Source organism: Cydia fagiglandana, chromosome 3, assembly GCF_963556715.1.
Source record: "Cydia fagiglandana chromosome 3, ilCydFagi1.1, whole genome shotgun sequence".
NCBI classification, from domain to species: Eukaryota; Metazoa; Arthropoda; class Insecta; order Lepidoptera; family Tortricidae; genus Cydia; species Cydia fagiglandana.
Genome location: NC_085934.1, coordinates 22,620,111 through 22,641,044, shown reverse-complemented (window position 1 = coordinate 22,641,044; position 20,934 = coordinate 22,620,111). Strand labels below are relative to the sequence as shown.

Genomic DNA, 20,934 nt, shown 5'->3' with positions numbered 1-20,934 from the left:
CTGTATTCATGGGGTTTCTATTATTTTTCTTTATTGTGTAACATTAATCTCTATGTGGTTTTAAATAACACGAAGTTTTAATACTAATTCTTGCTGGGATTATTGCGCGGTTTATAAAACGGCGTAAACACTGCGGTTACTGCAGGGACATATGACCTTTTAAAATGACTATTTCGCAAACACTAACGCATAATCGGAATATTAGGTATAATTTAAGATTTAGCTTTCCTTTTATTTCACTCCGCTGTTTAAGTAGGTATTTATTTATCATTTCTAAGCGTCAGCAACCCTAGTGTTGTGCCGGTGCGCGCGGTGCGGGGAGCGGCGCGTTGAAGGTCACTCCATTGTATTTTTGTGTAGGTATCAAAACGGTAGGTATTTGCGTTTTGTTTGAGAGATAAGTATCTGTTCGTAAGAACTATTATATAATCTGGGACATACCTAGTTAATTTGGCTGATTTGGGGGTGGGGTGGTTAGCGTGAAGACAGGCACCCCACTTTGAAAAAATAAAAAAAAATTAAGGAATCGGGGCCCTAACGATTCTATAATGCCTGAACAATCATGAACTAACGAATATCTTGCTATCTAGACCAAAAAAAACTTACAAAAAGTGGTTTGGGGTGGCTAGCCGGAAGACAGCCACCCCCTTTTGTTTAAAAAAAAATGTATGTTAGAATCGGGGATATGTACAAGAACAGCGTGTGCGTAAGTATAATGCTAGTGAAAAACTATAGATAGTTAATTTTTGCAGTTTTTAGTAGGTAATACCTAAATGAAAAAACTTGCCACACGCCGGCGCCGCCGCGCCGCGCCGACCAAAAAAGCCGGCGCGCCGCCGCCGGCAAATTTTAGGTCGGCGCGCACGTCTAATACCGATGCATGCGATACACGTAATACCCAAATCAAATTATTACAAGACATCAACCAAATCGTGACGACCTGACTATAGTGACATTTGTCCATAAGTTTGAAACTTACCCGTCAATTCAGATGCTAATTTCGTTATGTTTTCTAATGGAAGAAATTCCTCTCTCGCACGTTTTTTCTTCCAATAAATAACTATATACACTATTTACAACTTTTTTCTCTGTAAAATCTAAAACTTTCGGCATGATTATTGCAGTCTAATAATAATTCACACGAAACTAGACAAAGCAATGTTTACATTGTCAATATTGACAACTATCATAGAGGGTAGATGTTGTCTATTATTAAAATTGTTGCCATTGCTAGAAATTAGTACCAACAAATTTCCGTAACATGGCGCACCCTCAATAGATCCTGGTTCACCATAATACTCACTAATCTTATACATCTGCCTGAAAGGTTACTATAGGCAAAGAGAATAGATAGTATAGAGGGCTATTGCCAAAGTAAATTTTGTAGTCACGCTACACTTAATGACATCTATCGACACACGATTAAAACTTAAAATAAAATGGAAAAAGTATAAATTAAATTAATCAAAATATGTTTACGGATAAATGATTTTTAATTTTTATTGTTCCATACTGACCCATGTTCTTTCACTGATATGTGTTAAAATTGTTAAATATCAAACGGTGTTGTCAACGCCATCTAGCCGAGAATACCCAAAGGTGTGTGCGCCATCTATTCGAGAATGACTTTTTCTTGATTTCCGAGGCACGTTTTTCTGTCTTAGACTTTATTTATCTTATTACGGAGTTATATATATCTCTGCTATATAGGTAATAATCAAATAAACGAGATGGCGCTGTACGGCTCCATTAAATTTTCCACAACAAACAACTTTCTTTACAGGCAAGGAATAGATTCAGTGCAGTGTAATCAAGTAAAACAGGATTTAAAAATAATTGTTTATTTATCGATACATAAGTAGGTTACTCAAACCAACACCCTCTTTAACATTATATAATTCGGATGTTGATATTATTACTACAGAATTCGAGTTTGTTAAACATTTCCATCTATCGTATGCGGGAAAAATGCATTCGTCTTTTGTGACATATCAAAAGGAGTATCATTATTTAATTATCTACAATAATACATAAGATACGAAATGGTAACCAGAGTAGCACCTGCAACTTTTATTTTCAATGTACAATTGTCAGTTTAAAAAAAGCTATACAATCTAAATACAATGTACAAATTGATTTTTTATACCAAACGTACATATAGCCAGTTTTAAACTTACTAAGTTATCTTAAAATATTGATACAAAATTATGAAAACTAAATCTACAGTAATTTTAAGCGCCTGAACATCATAATGAAAACGTCAGTTTTTATGGCTCCTCTACACGATGGGCCAGCGCCGGCCACTCCAAGGAACGCAGCCATGCGGTAGAATGAGATAGCAATATCACTTGCTCCCTCTAACGCATAAATGCGTCCCTTGGAGTGGCCGGCGCTGGGCCATCGTGTAGAGGAGCCATTAGGATGTCAGTGTAGTCCAGGCGCTGACTGCAATTTTCATGTTTCATTGAACACAATAATGCTTACCTACCAATTTAAAATTATGTTCCATAAGGTAGGATTTACATTGTCTAGGTACGCGCTCTATTCTTCTTTCTAAAAATAGTTTAAAACATAACCAACCATACACTGCTTAAAACTTACAATAAATTATACCGATCGAGTAGTAAAGAGTAACTAAGTTGGTATTTAATATAAGATTATATTGAGTATTGGCGAAAACTTAAGAAAACCCGGAGAACGTATAAGGGTGTTAAGATAATATTTAGGGAATATTATTGCTAACAGAAATATTATAAGGAAAGTATTTACAAAAGGCAATACAAAATTATTTTAACTAAATAGTGCATACTGTAGACCGGGGTTACTTTGCAACTAGTGGGGAAAGTTTTATGTTTCTACAGAATTAGAACGAAAAATGTTTTCCTTTTTGACATAATTATCACAACTTATGTAGACATAACTTATGTCATAGGTTTAATTGGTAATTTATCACTTGCGTATGGAATAGTTTGTAACCTCGGTTTACGGTACACTTTTCAAGTTATTATACACGGTGTAACATGAGTAAACCGAATAATTTTAACCACGCATTTCTGAGGTCAAAAGAAGTAAAAAATATAATATGAGTTTAGGTCAATTTCGCCAAAAAAAAATATTTTTTTGTTTTGTTTTTTCAGTTTTTTGAATGTATTTGTACATAAAAAATAAATTTTATTGGTAAACTTGTCACTTAAAATTGGTTTTTTCATTTTTTTTTCGTGTAACCTACTTTTTGCAAAGTGTTACTTGTTACTTTTTGACATCTATCAATAAGGATATTTAGACTACGTCCCATAGCAGCAACATCACCATCAAAAAGGCCTTTTACACTATGTAACAATAAAAACTTGTTTTTTTTTTAAATTAATAATATCTCTGAAACTAGGCGAATTTCAAAAAAGTTTATAGGACAGTTTTGTCTCTAAATATGATCAGGAATACGCTGTTAAAATTATTCGGTTTACTCATGTTACACCGTGTATATGCATTTAGTGCCCTTACTTTAAAGTCATAATATTGAAAAACACCATGGTTCATTTGTTTCGCCTGTGTTTATTTTCATTTTTCCCAACCCAGTTTTTGACTAGGATTGACACCTAATTAATAAATATAAAACATTTCATAAGATAATATAGAAATGTAAAATCAAGTGGCAGTGATTTGTTACATTATTTTAGTAACTAGTTTAAATTAAATGTGTCAGAAAATATTCTGCCAACATCTACTTCTTAACTATTACTCTAGATACATTATAGCTTATTTCCAAAATGGATAATACATAAAATCGAATAAAAATTTTCAAAATGTATAAACATAACTAAAGCCAAGGACGCATTTTGTGTCCAAACAAAAAACGCAACAGAATACAAAAATCTAAAATACAGATTACGCTACTGTACAAACAAATTTACAACAAAGTAAATATTTACAAAAAACCGTTCATCTAGACTCACAGATACAGTCACATTGATATAAAGCATTCCTGTCCACAAAATAAATATAAAAACTTATATTTGCCACACATATCCTTCAACAACATCAATGTGACAATACCTACTCCTTACAGTTACATTAATCGACTAACATTCAGGTGGCTATAGTTTATTCGGCTAAATTATGTTTTATGCAACAATTTTGCCGCATAAACTATAAATACAAGCTAATATGTCTCTACTGTGTAGGGTTTAAGGTGCATTTTAGTCCCACTCTCCGATGAACATGTGACGCGCGTGCGCCGGCGGAGGGGGAGGGAAGCCGCGGCCAGGCATGGGCAGACGGCCGTACAACGCATAGGGGTCATAATGCTCTCCATCTGAAAGCATTGTGGTCGTTAGTCTTAGTGCTAGCTACGTGCTAGACTGTGCCGATGGCGGTTGCATTTTTACCAATTTTAATCATCAGGGCAACTTATCTTCCATAGATAACACAATTTTAAAGAGGAGGAACGTAATATATGAAGGCTCCAAAGGTTTTACAAATCAAGTAATATTCTCACAGCAGTTATTGTAATGTATGTTTAGTAAGGTAGGTAAAAATGCAACCGTCGCTTCGACTATAAGTCATCTAAGTGTCCATGTCAGAGTCAGTGCGTTCGTGTCCATGCTACTTGTGTCACACAATAAAAAATTTGTGAAAACAGTATATGTTTGGATAATTATCAAAACCAAATGAATCAAATGATAGAGAAAATAAAAATAGAACGCAAAGCGCGCGCTCTAAAGCGGCATTGGCTAATTCGCTACGGGTTTTCTAACTAAATTACAAAATATGCACTACTACCGTAGAGTTTCGTATCTTTGCCTGCGCTACCTATTTTCGCCTAGTTTGACATAAGTTGCCATTAACAAAATGTTTCTAATGTAAGCCTTACATAAAACTGCTAAATACAAAGTATTTTTTACGGGTGTCAATATTCTTCGAACATTCTGCGGCTAACTCCACACAGTTGACCTTTAGTGGGGTTTTTTCGCGACGCCGACCACACGTTTTTTTAAACCAGTGTTTTAACTTCAGTTTTAAACGGTGATACGGACCCGGTAATGTTAAACTTTTTACATGATTATATCCTATAACTATCTCTTTTTCATATGAAACTATTATTTAATGGCTAGCTCACGTTTAGAAGTAACAATTGGATAAAACGTTGGAGAGGGTACTTTGCGTCCATCTTGTTGCCAAATTTCGCCTACCCCTAGGGTTGACAAATTTTTTGTACCACATTCATTGGTGGATGACATTATTTGTTTCCAGATTTAAATATTTTCTTATGTTTGGTTATTTTAGTTTACGCTATATGCAAATGTTTATTTCTACTCTTACCGATATTGAGTAGGTACCAAATAGGTATTTTTATGTCTCACTTTATGTAAATAAGGTTGATTTGATGTCAATTACGATAATAACAACAATTTTGCAACAATTAAACAATTTTGTTAAAAATAATAATTTTTTTAACTTATAAACCATTACTCCCCTTTATTTGACATGTTGGTTAATTTTTGGCAGCCCTAGCTTCATTATAGAAAATGTATGAAAACAACTTCAGACTGTTACCTAACTTCGCCCACTACCCCGTTTTTTAAATATATGCCTAGTCTGGTGTAGTTAAGGTTCATAGTATATTAGCACATTCCAAGGAGATGCGACTTATCATGTGTAAGTCACAGAAAAGTAAGTATTAGCGGCAAGGCATGCCATAGGCGAAGATTGGGAAAAATACCCAAACATCGCCTATTGCCTTTGGGGCCATTTATTACCAACTTAAATAATGAAATTCAATGTTTTAGTGGTGTATACTGATAGTTAGGAATACGAAAAAACGTTTTTTCGCCTTAACGGATTAAAATGCTTTCAAATTTGAGAGATTTTTTGAGAAAAGTGTCAAAACCCAGGCGAAGATACGAAACTCTACGGTACTAATATATAGGTACACTTATAGGTACTATGTATTCAAAAGGTAACACAGAAAAACATACATTGATTTGAGTAAAGAAACGGAACGTAACGTGAAGAAAAAGTATACAAAGACAAGTGAATTTCACAAAAGGTAAAGATAAACTTTTTGAAAAAAAAGAACAATATGGACAGAAACGTAGTAGAAAAACAACATTGAAAAGTGCCAAGTGCTCCCACAAGACAAAGAAACGAAGGGTGCCATAGTGACCAGGGGGGCTAGCTAATATTCGTTTATAGATAACGCTTGTCGAAACTGAAATAATGTATGGACATGATCACGTGACTTCTCGTTCGCTTTCATCCCGATACATTATTATTTTTCGAACGGCGTTTGTCGAAAAACGATTATTTTAGAGCCTGTATTCACATTGATTAGTGTTTAGTGCGAGTTCATACATTTGCTACCTATAGATAGACCGACAAGAAATTGTAGAAATTAAAAAATGGCAACATTATAGTGTCGTCCCTTTCAAATCAATTTAAGAAAACGGGACGACACTACGATGTTGCCACTTTTTAATTTCCACAATTTCTTGTCGGTCTATACCTACTTGCGTTCATTGGCAAATTGATGTACTCGCATTTAACCCTACAATGCATACAGTTCCATATATGGCACAACCGAAATATGTGCGAATTGCGTCAAGATTCAGGTAGGCAGCGACATCTGTTATACCTTGAAGGTTACTTTACACTCAAGGCTACTATAATAGTTCGGCGTGTTGCCGCTAGGTAGCAGTAAATATCCATGGTGACGGACAATCGGTCAAATTTCGGGAGTTGGTGCAAAAATCAGTTTTGACAAGTTACGAAGTGCGACAAAAAAATCATTTTAAAGTTAAAGAATAAGAAAAAATCTATATTGTGACTGTTAATCTGTATATTACTCAATGGTAAGTTTAATTTTATAGTTTTGCAACGTTTAGATAGCGTCAAGCAATATTTTTCAAACGTTCCCGATATGGCACACCATGCATTGAGGTTCATATTGCTTACACAAAACAAGTAAGGAACGCTTGCACCTGTCAGAGTCTTTATTACGTTGGCATAAGTTTTAGTTTGGCGTAATCTGTAGGAACGGTTATTTATGGTTTTACGGCACACTCACGTTAAAATATGTATACATTTGAGAACTTCTGTCCAAGGCATAAGGCTCAAAATCGTTAACCTTTGTTTAGAGCTCACAACAGCTGATTAATTAATAATTATGAACAGTTTTTAGACGATGCGAAAGTAAATCCTTACGGAATGCAGATAATGATCATTATTTATCATTTTTATCAATCCTTTGCAAGTAAAGATGATCGGGATCTGGATGATGGGATATTCGAGTGCCGATAGTGAATTCGCCTTTGAAATAATGCGGGCAACAAAAAATCGGGCTTCTGAAGAATTTAGCGACTCAGAAAATAGTCGGTCGTCATGTCCTGAGTTACTTGAGCTGACGCCAGTTACATATGACTTATTTTTAACTATATCACAACTCCATATATCGGAATCACCTGTCAGAATTTCGGAGTTGGTATCAAGTTCAATAATAGGTCACCAATGTGTTCCATGATCATCTGCACGTCCTACACTTTAATTCTGTAAAGTCAACCTACAATACCAGAAGTTTTTGGAATGCTGATGCTGGTAATACATCACCAGTAGAGCTTCAAGCTGGCCTCATCAGGACTAAGTAAAATTACAAAAATCTCGTCAAAAACATCATTCAAGGCCGCTAAATCCACAAAAGTCACTTAAAAGCAATCCACATCCATAAAAACTGTTGATAGCATTACAAAAAGAAATGGAATATATGAAAACGAAAATGTGCCATATATTTTTAAATGTATATACTCTATACCTTAATGCATGGTGTTCCACATATGGAACACAGATAAAAAACCTTCTATTTTCCAAAATATGCGTTGTGTATTTTTTTTATTATTTTTCCCTAAAAGTATACACATATATTTATCACATATAATTTTATTTCCATAAACAAAAAAGTCATGCATTGTAGGGTTGACACTAATCAATCTGTATACAAGCCCTTAAGGCCAATTCAAACTTAATTATAATTATAACATCAAAATTATATCTAAACGATGTTAGTCGTGCGTGCATTTCGTTCGTAGGCGCGAACGAGACTAACGGGCGACTTATTTAGATATAATTTTGATATCACAATGTAAATTCGAATCGGCCTACTTAGCTAAGCCCCAGGAAGAACGCATTCTGAAGCAAGTCAAGCTAAGCAACAGAAAAATGTCGTTTAAATACCAAGATTGGAGCGAAGAGCCTTCAAAGTGCGGGTTAGTCTTATGTACACTAGCGGGGTTGTTGGATGACGAGCGGTCGCAGCCGGCGCTCCCTGTCGGGATAGAATTGGTACATGAGTTTCTCTTTCCTCGGACCGTACGCACCGATTCCGCTTTCGTAAGAACGGGCATGCCATAGAGCTTGGGGCGGCATGGGGGCGTGAGCGAACGGGGCCAGGTGCGGCGGGAAGGCCGGGTGCGCGTGGGCCACGCTGAAGCGCTTGCTTGGGACGGGCGCGTCCTTGAGTGTGAGGCGCTCGGTCATGGCGGGGAGGATGTGCTTGGCGTTGGTTTTTACGAAGTTCGGCACGCGGGCGCGCAGGCCGCAGTAGTACGGGTCATCTGGAATGGGAGAAACAGTTCATTAGTTTATCAGTTTTTACGCCTAGGGGGCTATTCATTTCAAATTAGGGGGGGAGGGGTCTGGACATCGGATGATGGTAGCATGACGTAGGAGGAAACGGGATCATTCGAAGCATGATTTTTGGAAAATTTTAGGCGGGGGGGGAAGTCAAAAGTCATCAAAAATCGATGACGTAATTTATGGATAGCCCCTGTAAGCGAACGATTTTAAATTAAGCCTACTTGTAAATAGGTGCTTCAAATTATAGCCAGGCTCGGAGCATGAAAAAAGTTTGCACTGACTTGATCTAGGCAGTATAATGTAAGGCAGCTAAGATTAAATATTTGTACAGTCAAAGTATCTAATAATTTAACAATTAAATGTATGTATCTTATTGCTTCTAAAGAAATACCTACATGCCCACTTTTGCTAATATTTTATAAGATAAGTAGAAACGGGATTGTCGCTTTGTCTATACATATAACCAGACAGTGTATTGAAGTGTGGCGGGCAATAATTATGTAATAGTGTTATAGAACGTCTGAAAAATGTCCCTATTCGTAATTTTTACAAATTTGAGTTCACCACTAAAAGATAAAATTTAAAAAAGGTGTAGGTACTGAGTTTTAAAAATAAGAAGGTTAGTGACAATATACATAATTATAGTTTGTTGACTTTCCCTAACAAGGATACACAGGTACAGTCATCAGCAATAGTATCTTACACAACTAGGGCCGCAAAAATATATGACGCGCTCTTATTGCGCTCCAAATAAGAACGTGTCAAATATTTTTGCGGCCCTAGTTGTGTAAGATACTATTGCTGATGACTGTACATCAAGTATGGCGTTCCCAAACATTGACACTGCGAACCGAGTTATAGACCTACCCTATAGTATAAATGCCGAACAAATATCAAGGATATATCAAATGCCAGTGTTTGCGACATCCATTGTGCTCGTCACAATCGGCTTGGGAACACGTGCCGAGGCGCATGTGGGAATTATCGCTTTTTTAATTAAACAAATGAAGGTAGAATAGCTGTTAGATAATTAACAGAGCGGCGAAGGTGCTCATAAAATTCTGAACATGGCGTTATTCTTTTACATTTAAGCAGGAGATAAAGAGCAATTTTGTTTTTATAACTTTTACAAATTATATTATATGTTTGTATTTGTCTTTTTTACACTCCTCCGCCACTGAAGGCTGGGTCACTTTTTTCTTAAGTCACCTATTTGAGTTTATAATTTTGTTTTTCTAGCCAATAATACGTAGGTGATACTATTTTTTATACTAAAGACGATCTGCCGTTTCATATGTCAATGTTTTATAAGACAACTTAATACAGGGATTGGCTCCATAGTGAAAGTTGTTCAGTACTTATGTCTTTGCTATGGTTAGTCTAAATATATCAAGGGGCCTAGCCAAGGTGACGATCGCTTGCGATTCGCCATCGAAACGCTTTGTCTCTCTAACTTTTCGATATTATTGTGACAGTGACAGTTGCGTTTCGTTCGCTACCAAAGACATATGTAACTTCGTATAAGATGAATAAAGTGTAAGGAAAAAACGTGCCTCAAAAATCAAGAAAAAGTCATTCTCGCATAGATGGCGCACAGAGCTTTGGCCTATGCTCAGCTAGATGGCGTGACGACACCGTTTCATATTTAACAATATTAACACAGATATCAGTGAATGAACGACCCATGTTCATGTATAAGAATAATAAAATCATTTATCCATGTATGTACATTTTTTTGATAATTTTATACGTGTTTATTTTGAGTTAAAGTCGTGTGTCGATAGATGGCAGTTAATTTACTGTGACTACAAAATTTACTATGACCGACCGCTCTATACTATCTATTGAATCTATTCTCTTTGGTTCGCTACGGAGCGTTAGCGATTGGCATGTTGTCTAAGTTGTCTACGGGGCCAGTACCTCTTAGGGTCGGTTGCACCAAACTGTTCGTATCGTTAAAGAGTTCGCTAAATTTTTATGTATGGAAACTTTCATAGTAAAGCGCCGGGGCGCGCCGGCTGACGTTGATCAGTCTGTCAAATGTGGTTGGTGCAACTGGCCCTTAATGTATGGTAACACATTCCCTGTATAAATCCGATAGGTAAAAGTTTCCTTACCGTATTTTTTGTTGTCTTTCCCCTTGTCGGACTTCCCGCGAGCGAGCTGCGGCAGGCGGCCGTCCTCTATGTCGTCGTAATCCGGCTGAAAACAAATTATTATATAACTTAATTATTTGGTTAACTTATGCCTGTATTCGGATTTCGAGATAATCACAAGATCTAGAGACGATCTAGAGATCAACTAGATCTACATTAGATATCGACTAGATGTGACTTGGATATCTAAGTCATAACTTGTCGAAATCGTTCAACAGGACCTCCAGAATCGCGGAAACGTCAAATTTGACATATCTATCTTACAAATATCTTTAAATTATCCATATCGTAACTTGTTGAAGTCTAGTAGAATTCTAATTCATTTTCCGAATCGAGCCGTTAGTTTATAATCTTAAATGTAAATGTTTATATATCAAGTCAAGTACCTATACATTAGATAGCATTAATTGATTGGACCCAAAACTATAAAGTTCATTGGCGCAATTAAAACGAATCATTATTTAACGACACCGTATAATAATTATAAATATAAATTTTATTTTTATTTATTAACTTTGTCACACTTGGATACATATAAATGCTAACCGTTGATATATTTACGCCTATAGATCGTGCTGAAGAATGAGAAATTACAATTCGAACACATCACACCTTAATTATTCTAATTACCTAATTACTATTTTAATTTTAACTTCTGGTTATACAGTAAAAATTGATGTCTTTATGTAACTACTGGTTATTCTATACTACTATTATTATAATACTGGTTATTCTGTACTAGCATTTTTAAACTTATAAGCATTTTTTAATAAAGTAATTTCCCGTAACAAAATATTTTAATTTAATAAACTTGTTATGACGATATTGCTAACTCAGTTATAGCTCGTGTTAATTCTCCAATTCAACCGTAAGTAGTTTTAAAGTCACGTCCCACTAAAGGTAAACTCGTGGCGTAATGGCCCGCATTATATCTCGGAATAATTGTGGATTACCAATTATCCTGACACGTCGGATACGATTGCAAAAGGCCCTGTTATTACTACTACCTTGAAACTGAAGAAAATAGCTTTAGAATTGCGGAGATATTTTTAAAACAGTTGTTGATTGGATATAAGACAAGCTCTAAAGTATTTAATGCTAACATAATATGGCCGTTTAAATATTTTAATGTTCAGGACTTTAAACCCGAATACCTACCAATATATAATGTTGACAGGCTGGCAAAAGAGTTAAATCAATTAGACACTATGATTATCTCTACCTAACTATGATCAACTGATAGGTGACTCTTGCTAATCTGTATATTTGTTTTTGCACAGTTGCAAGGAACATGGTCATCGTCACAGAGTAACGAATGTGCTACGAGTTTAGATACCAGGAACCCACAAAACACATTTACAGGGTACCCCATATTAAAAAGTTGTTATAAGCTCTTAATAGCGATAATCATTGCATACCAGCTCTTGAACACATACATCTGTATCAAATTAACAGAATTAAACTGTTTTAAATTACTCATTACAAAACGAACGCGAAAAAAGTTATCAAAACGTGCTTCTGATTTCATTCGGAAGATAAGACATCACTGTTAAGTGATTATGTTTCGACATCAATTTATAGTTCACAGTCTCTCACGTCCCAAATCCCTGTTTATTGAGATATAACCAAAATTAATCCTTCGTCGAGATAACTTAAACATGACAAGCAAATATCTTTGATCGCCTCCCGTTTTTTCCCGTCTTTAGCTTTCTCCGGGACTTCATGCATCGTCATTTCGTCGTGACCGTCGGTCATGGAATCATTTGATTTATCTATAAAATCTTTGAAGGTAATATATCGGATTTGTGATCAAAAGGGCTTTTCAATTTTCGAATCGTTTTTGTATCGTTTAAGAACATCTAAAAGACGTTTTTCTATGTTAAACGCTGTAATGTTGAACTAAGTAATGGTCTGATTTAACTACTTATTAAGTAATATAAGGAAAAAAGATTTAAAGAGGTATAGTAACTGTACATAATATGACAAATAGATGCTGAAAAGTTAGCATTTTAGGACTCACAACGTCACTGGCAGTTTTAATGAAAAAAAAAAACATAGGTATGAGAGGTAATAGGATTATTGCACGATAACGGAACACTAAATTAAATATCCATTATCAACACTCTTCTGGGTTGCTTTTTCACAAAGGTTTGGTTGATACTGATAGAATCAAAAGTAAGTATAAAAAAGTAAGTGTAAAAGTACAAATAATAAACATATGTATTCTTAAAATCACGAGCTAAAGAAACGCTGATATCGGGGGGCGTTCATAACTTTCCAGCCTTGATAAAATCCTTTTATATGACGTCCATATGGGCATTAGTTGCATCCAGTCGACATGCGATAACATCATTGTTCGGCGCCTACGCCATATGACTTTGTACAATATCTAGTCAAGTGCTATCTAAAAGTACCTGCTTTAAGATTACCTTTACTTGGTACATCTTTGTTTTTTTTTAGTTTGCTATTGTAAAGTTTGTTGGTTTGTGTTTGTGATAATTATGCAGATATTAAAATAAATTTTATTAAGAATATACAGGGTACATAAATAATCATACAAAAGTCAGTCAGTCAGTGCAGATATTATATTTTCTTATCTATTTATTTTAACATGAAATTTTGTAAGTACTCTTTTATCTGACTTATATCTGTATTTTATCGAATAAATAAATGTACATATACGTAGATTTTCCATGTTCCTTACTGTGTTTTTATTCACCGAAACTATTAGTTAATATTACGTTCGTTCAAAAAAAAAACATTTTATCGATATAAAAGTATCATGCATTTCTTACGCTCAATTATCTGTAACCAATATTCACGTGTTGTATTGATTAAAGCCAAACTTTTGGTTTAATATTGTTTCCTATACATTACTGTCAAAGCACACTATCTTTGGGACCCGGGTTTTTTATTCAACAATCATTAATCACGTCAGTTGACTCGTTTTTGTATTCGATTTGCATTCATCAGTTTTATCGGACTTTAATGCATCTGTTGGATGAGAATTGCCCATATCATGCTTAAGAGCTTCTGAGGATTTATTATTTGAGCTGTAGGTATGATTTTTGCCAATCTGTAATTTCGTATTCAAGGAAATCATTGCATTTATATTTCATGCACTATCGCTAGTAGCGTTACTTTTATGACTAAAATTGTCATTGGCAATATTGGAATTAGGTACCACAATAGGAAATCAGAAATTGAATTCACATGTCGCATTTTACTTACGAAGTACAGTCAACAACAGAGCTATGAATACAGGCAAAGTGTCAGAAATATGTATACAGTACTTTATTGCCTGTACATTAAAGTCGTGTATACATATTTTTGGCACTTTGCCTGTATTCATAGCTCTGTTGTTGACTGTACCTGCTGTGCTTGTGTATTGTAAAAGTTAAAATAAGTGTACACAAGATATTTCGATTGGCGATTAAAAATAAATCTATTCAAGTCACAATCTGTGACTCACAAATAAGTGGTGGCATAAAAACGCAGTAGAAGCATGGACTCCCCCACAGATACTATTTTTAGCACTGACCTAAGAGTTCTTACCTAAAAATGCGTTTCTTGCATAACAACGTTCTAAATTGAAGAGTGCAGGGAATAAACGATATCATTTTATTGTTTAAGATTTTTTGGTTGTTATTCAAATCTACTACTATTTAGGAAACAGGCTAATTTTAACTTCTTATATTCAAATTCGGTACCTACAGTGTGTATCTGTGTATAAGTATGCAACTTTGTACAGTCGCCATCAGATATATCGGAGCGGCCAAGGTGTTCACAATATCTGAACACGCACTATAACGCCCTGACAATAGAGGCGTGTTCAGATATTTGTGAACACCTTGGCCGCTCTGATATATCTGATGGCGACTGTACATAGAAAACATTTCCTTTTAGCCTGAAGGAGTGGTCCCAATGCTGGTCAAATTCCTCCTCTTTCCAACTCTATATATCTTCTAAGGTTCTATTTATCTACTGCAAATTCTGCCACTGATCTATATGTTAATTGTCATAATAAAAATCATAAAATGGACTGTTATCGCCTTTTATCCTCTGCGGGTCTCAGACAGTCACGCTATTATTGTCTCTCATCGTGGCTGCTTCGTTTTAACTAGTACTTAAGTGACAGAGTGACATGACATATAGGTACGATAAAAGCGCAACCATAATAAATCTATCGGACTCTTCAATGCAATCTCACTTTGGTTGCAACCAAACGCGAAACAAAGCCTAACCACCCGCCATATGATTACGAAGCACATTCGTAAGCAATTTTCACTTGATAATAAATTATTTTCTTTATTCCAAGTGCATTATCTAAAGGCAACCGCATTACGAATGTGATGAGTTAAAATCACGTAGGGTTTTTTAGCCTTTCAATTTAGCACCACTTTGCCTTTTCTGTAATATTAATGGGTTTGAAATTGGTTTGTAAGGCTAGCCGGTTTAAGAAGCCAGAAAAGGTAACATCCGTTTTAAGTGATCAGAAAATTATTGGTGCAACAATTTAAAGAGGTATATAACTGCATTCTATGATCTAGGTTATGAAGCAAAATGAACCTTCAAACGATAATGCTAACTTTTATATGAAACTTATGGTCCTGGGTACAAATTTCGGAAAAGTTTGTCAACGAGGTGACACAGTCATGATGAGTGAGTTGCAAATCAGAGGCTGCGGTTTTAAACCTGGATCGTACCATTGAACTTAATGCTTGAAATGTCATTTGGTATAAATATCAACTGGTAAACCAGTCAGCCAGAAAATTAGTTTCTCTATGAGTTGGAGAGTCACATGACATGACAGCTTAAGCGTCAACTGCAGACTAAGGCCTAACATGTTTTATAGACGTTAACTTATGTATGAAAATCAACTGACCTTGGGAATATCAGCAGGCCCGTATCCATTCTCCCTCGGCGGCAGTTTCGGGGGCTTGTCGCCCCTCCTCTGTCCCATCTGCATCATGAGCTGTTCCCTGGTGGCGGCCACCACGCCGTGGCCGTTCAGCCCGTAGCCCGAGCTGCCTGAGGACCCGGAGTTGGCGTTGGAGCTGGCGATACTGTAGGGGTCCTCGTCGGGGATCGGGATACGCGGACGGTTCTTGATGTCCATGGGACGTTGGACTGGAAGAAAGATTTATTAATAATAATAATAAAATTCTTTATTGTGCACTACTAAAGAAAAGTACATAATAGAAAAAAAAAAAGACAGGACTTAAATGAGTAGGTAACAACAGGCGGACTTATCGCTATAAAGCGATCTCTTCCAGACAACCTTCAGATAGCGAAACCGTGGCAAGAAGTAAGCTATTGGGCAGTGCAAAACAACAACAGAAAAATAAAATATATGTACCTATATATCCATATGATACGCTTACTTTTATTGGTTAAAAAACGTTTACAGAGCCTTTAGGGACAAGTCACTATATTAAGTAACACAGCATTTTAATTTTTTAGCTGAATAAGGGTCAGTTGCACCAAACCGTCTGTCACAGTTATAACGTCACTGGTGACTAATGTTGATCAGTCCATCAATTCATTCATTCATTCATTCATTCATTCATTCATTTATTATTTATTGTGGTTGTTGCAAGTGGTTCTTAGTACCTACTAGTACCTATATGAATTATTAAATCTCTCCACAATGTTTACAAAAGTTTAATTAGATGGCACTCAGCCATAACGAACTGGAATTTATTTATTTAATAAATTACATTTAATGCAAGTAGATAACATAATAACAAAACGCCTGCCTATCAAAACATTCATAGTGTCATAATTTCCAAATAAGGCTCAGTCGGCTCAGAGTTGATAGAAATTTGAATGAAGTGTGTTACATTAGGACTTTTTTGCAATTCTGAATAGTAATCACATAAGAAGTTAATGTTAACTTCTTAAGGTTAATATATTTGGATTAAGCCTGTTTTTAAGAAAAATAACCTAACAGGTACACTACTGAATTTAGCCACCTTTTAAGCATGCAATAGCTACTTTACTATTCTCTACCCGAGACACAAAACGAATCAAGTCTTTTTGCTCCACAAAATTTAACCTCTAATACCTAAGCACTTATATACTAAAATAGCCTAAACGTTCACGTTTAAAACCACTCAAGTACTCACGGTATTACCAAACCCAATAAGCATTCGGTACAGTTCGTAAATGCTTGCAGCAAGCGAAGTGAATTCTCGTGACGATGCATCGGATGGCAATCACGTCGCTTCACGACAACAAACCTATACAGTACTTCAACAACAAAACGACATATACTCATACTAAGTACACGTCGGGTCGTACCTTTAGTCAGGATGCCCGTGTAGTTATTAGCTAAAGGTTGAGTTTCATTATTCTGGGTCATTGTCTTTTGACACCTTAATCACAAAACAGATAAGTACAGAAGTCAATCACATGTATGTACTTTACTTTTCATACCTACGCTCGGCGGTCGCTCTAGGGTTGCGATTGTCGCGAACTATGACTTATGCACAAAAAACTATCGTGGTAGTGGCACTCGTATCCATCGTATCGTATCTCCTTACTAGTTGTTTGATTTATTGTTGAGGATGAAACGGGAAGAATGGAAATATAAATTAATAATGACATTAATAACTCAAATAGCTATTTTCATTTTAATGTCATTGTTATATTACAGATTTGCCACAGAAAATATCTTGCGATGATTTCGAGTTTGGCGAAATGCACGATTATTATATTTTAAAGTGTAATAAATTGGCATTCTCATGTACAATGTAATAAATTCGCATACGCATTCTCTCTGAAACCACTGGTAGCTTAAAAAACGACAATTCACCGGTTAATGTTGAATTTAAACAACCGTCCACTGTACAGTTATAATAACTTTTTGTTTTATTTCTCCATTATTGCACAAAAAAGTTCACAGACGCGTGTCTCAAGCGGATGGCACTCGCGCTCGCACTGGTCCCAACTGGTCCGAGATATCGTGTCCGTGAGCAGTGTCTATGTGTGCGTTGCTCGAGCGCGCTTTGTATGTAGATTGATTTCTGTACCTATCTCTTTTGTGCCTTAATGTCAGATTGTCGATAGTTTAAGGGCGGGTTTATTCATATGTCAGATCGATTAGCAAATATGATTTTCTAATGACACTCACTATTAGCGATGTGTCAACAGATCACGACTTCGATTTGCTTGGTTAATAAATTCATAATAACTACATAATTACCTATGTGTCATCATCTATTCTGTTAAGTTACTATTTGTAAACCTTATTGTAAAGATGTAAGGTTCACTGATGGTCAGTAAAGAGTTTTGCTGACATTTGACATGGTTAAACCCTACAAATAAGTTTCGTATCTATTTTAAGAAACGTGCAAGTTTAAATAGTAGTGTAATAAACAACTGAAAGTCACAAGCTCATGTAACTTTTTACATAAGAGTTATCTTTACTATATTTTATTGTAAACCCATCAAATATCTTGTTAACTCAAACGCCAAAGAAGTGGCACTAACCAATACTTATTATGTTTCGTATTGACAGCTCACCTGTTAACACAAACTGTTTACATGTAAAAAGTCATAACTTCTTAAAAGATAAGCCCTTTTAAAAACCAAAATGGAATGATAGATTGAACATTTGACAAAGCGGAAGAGAACCTCTAATATTGGGTAATGTATGCCCACTATTATTACATTGTAAGCATTATGTTATTCATGGTACCTTTAGACGTATCCGATTATAATAATGCATTTGGTTGTGTGATAAAATTCAATTAGTAGTTGTTTCTATTAGTGATTTCATTTGGTTCAGGAAGTTAAGTTCTAGTTTGAAGGTCGATCAGATCAGATGAAATAATCTATAGTTAACTAATAGCAGATTACTGATATTTTGATCTAAATTAGTTTAATGAAGTACCATTAAGTTTTATAAACGATAATAGACTTTTGTTTTGATATGAAATATTAAGTAATTAAGCTTCATTGGTGCCAAACTGGTTATAGAATATTTTTATTGGTGCTATAGTAAAAGTTGATTAGGTATAGAAATGAGTAGAGGTAGAATCGCATACATATATACCTATCAGTATCACCTAAACAATGTCACCCAGTATTTTCGCAGAATACAAACTAATAACATTAGGTACTAGATGTGAAAAAAGATAAATACATACAAACTTATGGAAATTCCGTAGACGCAACAGGATTAGAATCTAGATTAGCTCACACGACATGAATACCAATGTATCTATTTTTAATATCTGGTTAGCAAAAGATTTGTTCTTGGTTGCTCCATTTTTGCGCCATCCAGCCATTTTGATATTGCTTCCTATTGTCGTTCTGTTTTGCATAACATCGGTCACGATCTTAATGTTTCAATTGCCTCGTTTCGGTGGAGACCCTGGAGACCAATTTTGCTTTTATAATTTGATTTAGTTTTCTTCTTATTTTGATACGACCTTCAGTCATGTCATTATCTCACGCGCACACAAAAATGCCTTATGGGAAGATTTCTGATGAAAATGATCGGCCTGCTAGCCTAGTCGGTAGTGACCCTGCCTGGGTGATTGTCACAAATATTTGTTCCTGAGTAGTGCATCTTTTTTTATTTTTAAGTATTTACCTATGTATTTTACATTTATGGTCGTCTACTTCCCACAACACAAGCATTATAGATCTTACTGTTGGGACTAGCTGCCCAATTCGAACTTTAAGATACGTCAGTTAATAGATCTAGAAAAGATATGGATTAGATATATCAGTGTCAAATATGACATTTCTTCAAAGAAAAACGTCACTTTTGACACTGACATATCTAATCCATATCTTTTCCAGATCTATTAACTGACGTATCTTAAAGTTCGAATTGGGCCGTAGGTCGATTTGTATTAAGATCACACAAGTCATCACTAGTAATATAATAACATAAACCTTTTCAAGTCGCTAAAACAGAATCGTTCTCCCGAAGTGAATTCTGCAGCAATGGGTATCGCCGAACGGTGCCATTCCGAGCCGGTGATCTAGTTATGCCATACTAAGTCACGAATACGACGACCTTCATGATGAAATCGAAATTTGTCGGAGTGTGTATGAAGAAGTGTTGAAAGCTGTAGTTTTTACGGTAAGTAAGCAAACAAGCATGATAGTAAGGCTCCGAGGCATAGACTTGCAATCTTAAGATTGCAGAGGAATAGACAATTTTTCAAAACTGAGATGGCCTTGTAAAAAAATGCAGCCTTAACCTTAAACCTTAACAATGGTGGCGTGGCATTGAAAATCAATTGCAAATCTCGTTTAATCTATATATAGATCACTAGATCAGTATCAATTAATATTAGGCGTGTAACTAACACCTAAAGAACCGATAGGAATAGACTGAAGGTCCCGCCGCCCTAAATGATCTTATTAGACAAAGATGATATCGTGATGATCTCTCTTAATGTGAGAAGCATTAGCGTGGCCTATCGATTACACGCACTTAGCAGTCGATCGATAAGGCCAGTTGCATCGATATCACGTCTCAAACTATCGATTGGGAAACAGTAGCATCAGGCGAGTTCGATGACACCACCATTTAGGATTTAATATCTACAAAAACGGCATCCACACGGCTGTGTCACGACTTACAACAGAAAACATCGGCAGCTAGATTTATTTGAGTTCCCCAACCCGATAAACGGCACCAGACCGCGAAACCACTAGGAAATCTAGGAGCCTATCTTATCCGGAATCACGGGAATCTTGTGCGGTTTCTTTCCCATAGATACCGGGAAAGCCAATGTTGATAGTTGTTAAGTTGGCAATATGGATGGTTGGAAATGGTCAAGAGTGAAATGAGGTACAATACAACATAGATCGAAGGAAGATTGCATTGTTGCACAATAAAGACTACTGAGTGAGCCTCTGCATATTTGATGCGGTTGCGTGCCCTGAGAACTAAATCAGATCCGTAATTTGTTATAAAATTGCACGTCCTAAATATAACCACAGCTGCAGCATGTAGAAATAGTTTCCGGATTCTCAAAGCCTCCTGTGGCATATTTAAATTGGTATATCGATATTGGGCATCTGCATTTATCAGCTGTTGGCCAATTCCGGAAGACTTGTGTGCAATTATAGTGCGTCCAACTCACAGCCTTGCCTTTTTAAAAACCAGTTCACTTTTATTCGACGA

The 20,934-nt window shown here is 35.8% G+C and overlaps 1 protein-coding gene across 4 annotated transcripts in view; it reads right to left on the bottom strand.

The window, feature by feature from the left end:
- Positions 1-3,506: 3,506 nt before the first annotated feature.
- LOC134680402 (uncharacterized) overlaps positions 3,507-20,934 on the bottom strand; it is a 227,523-nt gene continuing 210,095 nt past the window's right edge. For 3 of the 4 annotated variants that reach the window (XM_063539531.1, XM_063539534.1, XM_063539530.1), the window contains exons 7-10: positions 15,667-15,911; positions 10,743-10,827; positions 8,367-8,603; positions 3,507-4,312 (exon numbers count right to left, since the gene is read on the bottom strand). In XM_063539531.1, coding sequence (XP_063395601.1) covers positions 4,197-4,312; positions 8,367-8,603; positions 10,743-10,827; positions 15,667-15,911 — 683 coding nt within the window. In that variant the 3' untranslated portion in view covers positions 3,507-4,196. Of the gene's footprint in view, positions 4,313-8,223; positions 8,604-10,742; positions 10,828-15,666; positions 15,912-20,934 lie in introns of all 4 variants that reach the window. The other variant, XM_063539533.1, reaches the window with a different exon arrangement.